This window comes from Amborella trichopoda, chromosome 12, assembly GCF_054954075.1.
Source record: "Amborella trichopoda isolate Santa Cruz 75 chromosome 12, AtrichopodaSantaCruz75HAP2 v2.0, whole genome shotgun sequence".
Lineage (NCBI taxonomy): Eukaryota > Viridiplantae > Streptophyta > Magnoliopsida > Amborellales > Amborellaceae > Amborella > Amborella trichopoda.
In genome coordinates this window covers 161586-171001 of record NC_142347.1, presented here as the reverse complement: position 1 = coordinate 171001, position 9416 = coordinate 161586, and the positions used below count along the sequence as shown (strand labels likewise).

The following is a 9416-nucleotide window of genomic DNA, read 5'->3' as shown; positions in this document are numbered from 1 at the left end:
TAAATTTGTCCTATCAAGAGATGTATATATGTTTTGACTGTCACATCTCAGGAATATCTGTATTGTAAATTCTTGGGGTGTGACAATTTTGCTAAACATGGAGTCTCTTTACATTCATTGTCTATTTCTGATGCTTTGATCCCAGCTATGTAATCGATGCCTGTTAAGCAAACCATAAATAAAACTTCATAACATTGTCAAAAAAAAAAAAAAAAAAGGAACCACACATATAAAAAATTTATAGATAAATTACCTGTAATTTTTAGAGAGATAAACTTTCTCAAAAATGTTAAGAAGATAAACTATCTCAAATTTTAAGTTTTAGAAAGAGGTTATATATTTAAATTTCAAAGAGGAAAATTATATCAAATCTTAGAGATAAACTACTTCAAAAAATTCAGAGAGAAACTATTTCAAAAATTTTGTTTTAGAGAGAGAAATTGTCTCAAAATTTATAGAGAAAATATCTTGAATTTAATTTATAAATAGATAAAATATTTAAAAATGGAAAAGTATCGAATGTGACCATTTACCTATGGTACAAGGTGGTCACATTGATCTTGACCATTAGATATGACATGGGGTGGGTACAATAATTCCATTGACCAAGCTCAAATTTCAAAAAAAAATTCTTGAACTTTATGACATATCTAAGTTATCAAATTTCACATCAGATAGTTGTAAATAATTGTGATTACCTTTGATATCATTTGCATAGAATCCCAAAATGGTCTTATTGTATCAAAGGTAAATGGGTTCCTTTAAAAATTTGTAGAGAGAAACTATCTCAAAATTATAAGTTATCTCACTTTTGCTTAGGGAAAAGTATGTTAGAGTAATTTATTTATGTAAATTGTTTGCATATGTAAATATTTTACAAGGGACTTCTATAACAAGTTAGTAATTCATGCATACCAAGTGATCCCTTAGGGAATTATGTGATGATCTATATCTAAGATAAGCAAACAGAGCCTTAAGGAAATAAAAAGCCAATAAAATGTTCGATACTTCGTATACTAAACTCAAAGTACCGATCTTATGAGTATTTTGGAAAAATAAAAAAGCTAAAAAATAAGTAATATTTATAACAAAATAAAAAAATCGAGGATATTCTTTAAAGGAAAGAATTTATATAAGACTGGAACCTTATATTATGGAAAAAATGCATGCTTCAAAAATGCATCAAACAAAATTATTAAAATACTGAAAAACCTCTAATTGATCATATCGACATTGAGATACACAAAGATTTAAAAAACAAACAGACATTAAAGTCTCAAAATAGTATATCTTGTAAGGGTATGGTTTCTATAAGGTTGCAACTTTAAACAATCCAATTAAGGCGCACGTCCAAAGTTTATTATGATATGTAAGTTTGGTGTAAATTTTTTTTAGGATTATATAAAAATCTATTTTTATATCTAAATATAAAATTTTAAACTTAAAAAATGGTTAAAATCGAGAAGATCTATAAGCATGTGAAAGTCTTGAAAATGAACGGTCTAGTTAATGTGTTGCAAGATACATTATTTATGGGACTAAATTTTTATTATTTTTTATATTCATATATCTAGTTGTCGAGATGATCAATTAGACGGTTTTTCAACATTAAAAAAACATTTTTCCAATTGATTTTTGAGGTGCATCTATAGTTCTACATTTTAAAGCTACAACCTTATATAAACCTATTTAGATTGTCCATTCTCAAATTGTACTAGTTTTTGAGTTTTAAACTTCTTAATTAGTTGTGAAGTAAATTTTCAGGTCGTATTAAAATTTTCGACACTAAAATTACATACAAAAATTAGATATGCAAACGTTAATTTCCCTATAAAAACATAAAAGGAAGAACAACTATGTGAAGTTGCTTAGGCATGGGCCACTAGATGGGAGCCTCGTCAATCCAATAGATGAACGGTCTGAGAGAGCGAGTGGCACCCACGTACCCTTTTATCAACTTCCATCTTTACAATTGACGGCGATGATCCAACAAATGATTCCCATCGTCCATTTGGTAGGTTGAGCTGAAGCGCTCCTCGGAGTCTGCTTTATCGCCAATAAACATCGAGAAAACGTCTTCTCTCTGGATCCGCAGAGCCCAGCCCCGGTACGCCCTCCTCCCTAAAACCCTAATACACACTTCTTTCTCTGTCTGTATTCTTTCCACTTCACCGTGCTGCGAAGCTTGAGCTTTTCAATCAATAATCAACTCGGTTTTGAAACTGCAATTGAGAGTGGAAAGAGCTATGTGTTTTTTTTTGGAGTCAGCCATACTTCCAATCAGTGAAAATTTCCACATTTTTCTCCAATGAGATTTTTTGGCATAAAATACCATTTGGCTACATAATTATGGGCATCTATGATTAAAACCTAATCTGAGTATCTCTAGGTATAGCGTTTTTTTATTTTATTTTATTTTTGGTAACTTTGTGTGGTATTTTCTGAGGTAGATAGCGGATTAGGGTTTTCATTATTTGTTTTCTTCATAGAATATATTCGAATAAGGTTCAGTAACATATGGCCTGGGGATTTTATTTTGACATAATTGGGCTGTCCTTGTTTTTAATTTTTCTGCAAATTTAGAGGGAAACCATTGGACATTTACATTTATCTATTATTTTTGAAGCAGTGGTCTAAATTTATTGAAAGGATGAATTCGTTGATGCAAATTACCTCTATTTTCTTCTAAACTTTAATTTTCCTAATGTGACGCATAGGTTAGCTTTCATTTTCTTAGTTTTCCGACAAATTTACAGGGAAAAGAGAACAATAAAATATTGTTTTGGTGAGCGACCAGAAAGGGTGGGATTTGATTCCAAATAGATCATAAAAGGAAGAAGAGGATTTATCAGTCTCAGATGATTATGGTAACTCAGAAAGAGACTGCCATTTAAAAATAGACAGTGAGAAAGTACATTTTGTTGAATCCCATCAACCGTCACTGAGACTGGGAGAGAGATGACAGTGGAAGAACGAATTGTGGTGGCTAATGGAGGAGGAGACAACAAAATCTTCAACAACAATAGTGATGCATCTACTACTACTGAGAATGGAGGAGGAGTCACCATGAACAGTTACAATAAGAAATCTCTGAAGGAGGCGGATCGACGGAGGAGGAGGAGGAAGCAAAAGAAAAACAAGACTCATAATAACAACAATGCTGATACGGCTTCTACAAGTGATGCTGATGATGATGATAATGCTCACGGCGATGGAAAGCCAACTGTCCATCATCATGAGGTACTGCTACTATGGGGCTTTTCTCCTTTATAACAACTAGTAATTTCTAGCAAGTTTTTTTTTTTACTTATTGGATGAAATAGGCTCTATTCAATTTCCTCAATATCTTGGGGACTTATCTTGATTGGGATTCTCTAGAGAGTGAGGAGCGGAAAATTAGGGATTCATTTCCTCCTCTAAATCGGTGCCTTAGTATGGAGGATGTTGGATCCGACGAGAGATGTATGTGTTTAAATTCAAGCAATTCAGCTGTTTGGAACATTTGTACTTGCTTTGTATATAATGTTATGGAGTCTTTTAATTTGGTATAATTTCGCATTTACATCTATTCTCTCTCTCTTTTTTTTTCCCCCTCAATGCAAAAAGTTTATATAAGGTTGCAACTTACAATTCTTACATTTTAGAAGTAAGATGCAACTAAAAACTTCTAGTAGAAAAGAGTGTTCCAAAGTTGGAAAACCTTTTAATTGATCATCTTGACCTTGAGATTTATAGATTTATAGGTAACAGGTTATTTAGACCTTATATTTTCAGCATTTTCCAGTGTTAATAGATCTACTAGATGTGCACCATTTTCTATATTTTAAATTTCATAATCAGAATTTAAATCTTCTGGTAAAATTTGCCTTATGTGTATGATATGAGGTGGGCACCTTATACAAACCTTACCCTTTTTTGATAGTTGTTGTAACAATGGATGGCTAATTTGAGCCTCCTATTTATGTATGTATGAAGTAACCTCCACCCCTTTCTTTCCTTTCTTGTTCTAGTATGCACTGAGCAGCTATCAACCCCATGGCTCATGTATCACCTAAAACTCCCCATCTTTAGCAAGACAATGAACCCCATGGCATATCCCCAACAATACCCAAACTTTAGTTAGCTTAATGATGGACTAAAGATCCCTGACCTGGGGATAAAATGTTAATAATGGATATATTACAATGTTAGCTGGGGCTAAGAGCCTAAGAGTTCAATGTAAAAAGTATTTTTTACCATATGTCATCGATATGGCGGCATCAAAACCCATTTCATTATGACGGACTTCAGAGAGTAACTGTCCCTTGTTCCCTCCATAGAGATATGGACTGCGGATATGTCCCTATGGTGTGCTATCGTTTACCATTCACGTTATATGGTTTTCCCACTGATACTTTCATTTCCTTGTTTGTGGACTAGGGAACCTCTCTAATAAGTTCTTCTCAAGAGTTAACTTTCGTCGATTGGTTGATAACAGGGTCAGGAGCGAGTTGAAGTGGAGTATGTTCCAGAAAAGACAGTGTTGGATGAAGATCTCTTGGATGATTTTAAAAAAGTCTTTGAGAAGTTTTGCTTTGGGGATGCTGGGCTTGGTGACAAGGTATGGCCAAGGTTCACATTTTGGAGCTGAAGTGAACTGTAATGTCTTGTTAGTAATGCGCTAACATAACTTACAAGTTACAACTCATGTGGCATTGGAATGGATAGGATGACGATAAGAAGGATGAAGCAGGTCTAGATGCAGCAGCAGCAGCAAAGAAGCAAGCCGACTCTGACTCCGATGAGGATGAGCAAGATGGCCAACAGAAAGAAAAAGGCGTCTCGAACAAAAAGAAAAAGGTTCACTTCTGATGGTGATCTTTTTCCTTTCTTTCCCCCTTCTATTCTGCTGTTAAAAATTGGTGTGGTCGATTCTTTATGTTGTAGCTGCAAAGGAGGATGAAGATTGCGGAACTGAAACAAATATGCTCAAGGCCTGATGTGGTTGAGGTATGAGTATGGCTACAAGGATGGACATTTGTTGTTATTTCATTTTCCATTGCTGAATATTCTGTATTTTGACATCAAAACTTTTCTTGGTGTGCAATTATGAGTTTAAGTAATCATTTTGGTAGAAAATTTGACAACGTCCTGCAGCCTTATACCCCATGTTAAGCACTTGTGTTTCACTGGTATCTTAGCTTTTCTGCAGATTTTCTGTGTACTACTATCATTGTCATGGAAGTTTTCCTATGAGTTTAATCTATTAAAAGAGCTCAAATGCCCTTGTATTAATCTATTACCACATGTTTAATGATTTAAGTTAGTTGCCTTTACCTCCTATGAGTGTTGTCACCCATATTGGCCAACAATGCTTCTGATTTGGAAAATTCTGCTTTCTCTCACATCCCAAATGCAATTATTGGGTATTATCTATATTGTTATATCATATGCGTTGGCCTAAATGTACATTTTCTTACTCAAGGGATTGTGCTTGCATATTTCTTTGGCGCTTCAGCGCCATTTAGGTTGCTCCTTTAGAGCTGTTGTCGATATATATATTATGGGACAGAGTCCTTCCATTGATTCATGTACATTGTAAGAACATTGTAAGATGAAATGTTCTCTGGACATCTCAAACATCATCCATGAAACAACTCATGGTTTCCAAGTGCGTTGTGAAGGAGACAATCTTCATTAATTATCACCATTGTTTTACTCAAGGAAAAAGCAAACAATAGCTGGGCAGCTATAATGAATAGTAATATAGGTGGAATCCCAGCCGTCAGATATTCATCATGTTGTTCAGAATACATATCACTATATAAATTTTAATATTTTTTCTAGAAATCGGATCATAATGAAATTTTAGACGTGTGTACTAAAAAACAGGGTGCACAATTAAAAAAAATATAAAAAATGTTTCCCAAAATATAAAATGGCCAAAATACCCTGAAAAATGTCAGGGGTAATTTGGTCATTTTAAATTATTGAAAATAATTTTTTTATATTTTTATATTGTGTGCAATAGTGTTAGGTGTATACACCCAAAATTTCATCTTAATCAGAATGCATATCACTTTATGAATTTTAATATTTTTCTAGAAATCGGATCATAATGAAATTTTAGACGTGTGTACTAAAAGATAGGCCGCACAATTAAAAAATATATAAAAAATATTTCCCAAAATATAAAATGTCCGAAATACCACTGAAAAATGACGGGGGTAATTTGGTCATTTTAAATTATTTAAAATAATTTTTTTATAGGTGCTCAATAATTTTTTTATATTTTTATACGATTGGGATTCCACTTATATTACTATTCATTATAGCTGCCCAGCAATTGTGAGGTTTACTCTTTACTCAAACATCCCAATGAAATTATTGGTTATTATCTATATTGCTATATCATATGTATTGGCGTAAATATACATATTCTTACTCATGGGACTGTGCTTGCATATTTCTTTGGCGCTTCAGCGCCCTTTAGGTTGCTCCTTTAGAGGTGTTATTGATATATATTATGGGACAAAGTCCTTCCATTGATCATGCACATTGTAAGATGAGATGTTTTCTGGACATTTCAAACATCATACATGAAGCAGCTCATGGTTTCCAAGTGCACTGTGAAGGAGACCTCCTATGAAGGAGACAATCTTCATTAATCATCACTATTGTTTTACTCAAATATCCCAAATGCAATTATTGGGTATTATCTACATTGTTATATCATATGCGTCGGCCTAAATGTACATTTTCCTATTCAAAGGATTGTGCTTGCATATCTCTTTGGCACTTCAGCGCCATTTAGGTTGCTCCTTTAGAGGTTTTATCGATATATATCATGGGACAGAGGCCTTCCATTGATTCATGCACATTGTAAGATGAAATGTTATCTGGACATCTCAAACATCATACATGGAGCAGCTCATGGTTTTTAAGTGCATTGTGAAGGAGACCTCCTATGAAGGAGACAATCTTCATTAATCATTATTATTGTTTGACTCAAACATCCCAAATGCAATTATTGGGTATTATCTATATTGTTATACCATATGCGCTGGCCTAAATGTACATTTTCTTACTCAAGGGATTGTGCTTGCATATTTCTTTGGCGCTTGAGCGCCATTTAGGTTGCTACTTTAGAGGTGTTATCAATAGATATTGCGGGACAGAGTCCTTCCATTGGTTCATACACATTGTAAGATGATATGTTCTCTGGACATCTCAAACATCATACATGAAGCAGCTCATGTTTTCCAAGTGCACTGTGAAGGAGACCTTCTATGAAGGAGACAATCTTCATTAATCATCACTATTGCTTTGACTTTTGAGTAATGCCTCTGTGCTGGTATTAATTCATTTAAACATCCTCTGATTGTGTGGATGCCCAGATACCTGCTATCTAGGCTTGGCATATGCTCTCGGTGACTCTGGTCCAAGATTGCTGAACAACAGCTGGTGTGACATTGCCCGAGTTATGGCATCCCTTTTTTATTATCTCGTCACCTCCTGTTCATAGCAGTAATTTTAATTAAATGCCATGTTGCTTGTATCCTCCTATTTCCTCCAAATGGTAGCTGTGAAGAGTATTTCTCCTTTCATTCTGTTGTGCTGTTGCTTCCATCCACATTAAGGATATTAAGGAATCAGGTTTTCTAATGGTAGAAATGTAGAATCAAACAAACCTAACAGACCTTCCCACATTCCTTATGTAATTGTGTTAGGCAAAGAGATTTTGCCTTTGGCATCATTCTTACTAAGAATCAGATCGATAATTTCAGATCTAATACTAGCTTTTACATCAAAACCATGAGAAAGCAGCCACCATTGAGGGAGTGTACTGCCTCCAAATCTGCCTCATAGGAAAGAGATTTTCTTGTGTGACCGTAATATATACGCAGACTTGTTGGAGAACTCACACAATGTTTCTGGCTCCAGCCTAATTTTATCTTGTCCAAAGAACCACTCAAAAGACCCCTCTAAGGAAATTAGATCCTCTGGTTTATTATGGGGTGAGTTTCTTTTTAAGAGCGAATCCAGTTCATCCCTACTGACATGAAAGTAAAGTGCAGGTATCCACAGTCCAACTGCCTAGCTAATGCTAAGATCCAAGGAAAGTCGTCATCACTTAAAGCCCTCCCATGCGCACCCATCATACTGAAATTGAGACCTATGCCAGTCCCCAACCACTAGTCTAATCTTTTGTTAAACAAGATCAAGTTTGTACTAATAATTTATAGATTTGTTCTTGTTCAACATGTATGCATCCCATCCTACAATGCCCATGTGCCTCTTTAACCTGAGTGGTTCATCTCCATGATGTATTTCACAACCACATTATCTCACTATCTGGCTGTGACTTCCATTTCAATTCTCCTGAGAATTTATAGTTCGGCGCTGTCCGATACCATAGCTTGGTGCACACATACCTTCTGCAGCATTTTTTCCTAGTAAGATGCTCTTCGTGATGAATTTAGTAACCAATGTCTCTCAGAATCTGTCTGTAACTTCCATTGCAATTGTTGTTAGCATTTTTAATTAAACAGTAAGCTTTTTGAAAACTCTGATGTTGCGGAGACCTGAGGCCCACTTTTTTTTTTTTGATAAAGTTAACTATTTCTTTAAATAAGAAAATAGTATTTACAAGTGTTGGGAGCATCCCATACAAATATTGGGAGTTATCGGAGTCCTGACGGGGCTAGGTGATCCCTCTACAGAAAAAACAGGAAAAGAAAACAGTCTAGTACTATGACAACAAAAAGTTGGTGCAGCCAAACCGTGTAAGGGTTTATAAAACACTCTTTTTTACAACGTAAATGCAAGTGGTGAGCAGGAGAGAAACTCTGCAGCTAACTTCAAGGAGGTCCAATACTGTTTGTAAGATCGGCTCCGTCATTGGCCATGTGATCTGTGAACTTGTTGGATGTCTTGAAGATATGCCTCCATGAGACGTTGATATCCCTGCAAAGGAATTCAATCTCATCAAAGATCGAAGCTAAGTACCAAGGTGGTATGGACTTTCCAGAAGCCCAAGAGATAATATTGTATGCGTCCCCTTCAACTATCAAGTGAGATCCTCATGAGGGGTTAAAGAGCTTGAGCCCCATCAACAGTACCATTGCTTCAGCACGTTGTGAGTTCGTGTGGCCTAGGGGTTTCGCAAACGCAAGTAAAATATTCCTCTCGTGATCTCGGAAGGCTCCACTGTCCCTGGTTGGACCTGGATTGCTCCTTGAGCAACCGTCAAAATTAACTTTGATAGTTTCCCTGGGGGGTGGTTGACCTGAGGCCCACTTTTTCTAGCATATTATGCCCATGATATGAGAACTCTCTTATGCCTTCAAGATTTGAAGAAGCTGATATGCTTATCTTGAAATTTTAGAGGAAACTAAAACAAGCATGCTGATCTAAGAAAATTGGATATAGATAAT

At 35.3% G+C, this 9416-nt stretch overlaps 1 protein-coding gene across 3 annotated transcripts in view; it reads left to right on the top strand.

The window, feature by feature from the left end:
* Positions 1 to 1858: 1858 nt before the first annotated feature.
* LOC18427418 (uncharacterized) overlaps positions 1859 to 9416 on the top strand; it is a 46554-nt gene continuing 38996 nt past the window's right edge. Inside the window, exons 1-5 of one of the 3 annotated variants that reach the window (XM_011622545.3) lie at positions 1859 to 2107; positions 2757 to 3240; positions 4478 to 4600; positions 4708 to 4839; positions 4927 to 4989. In XM_011622545.3, coding sequence (XP_011620847.1) covers positions 2959 to 3240; positions 4478 to 4600; positions 4708 to 4839; positions 4927 to 4989 — 600 coding nt within the window. In that variant the 5' untranslated portion in view covers positions 1859 to 2107; positions 2757 to 2958. Of the gene's footprint in view, positions 2390 to 2737; positions 3241 to 4477; positions 4601 to 4707; positions 4840 to 4926; positions 4990 to 9416 lie in introns of all 3 variants that reach the window. The other 2 variants (XM_020663151.2, XM_020663152.2) reach the window with 2 other exon arrangements.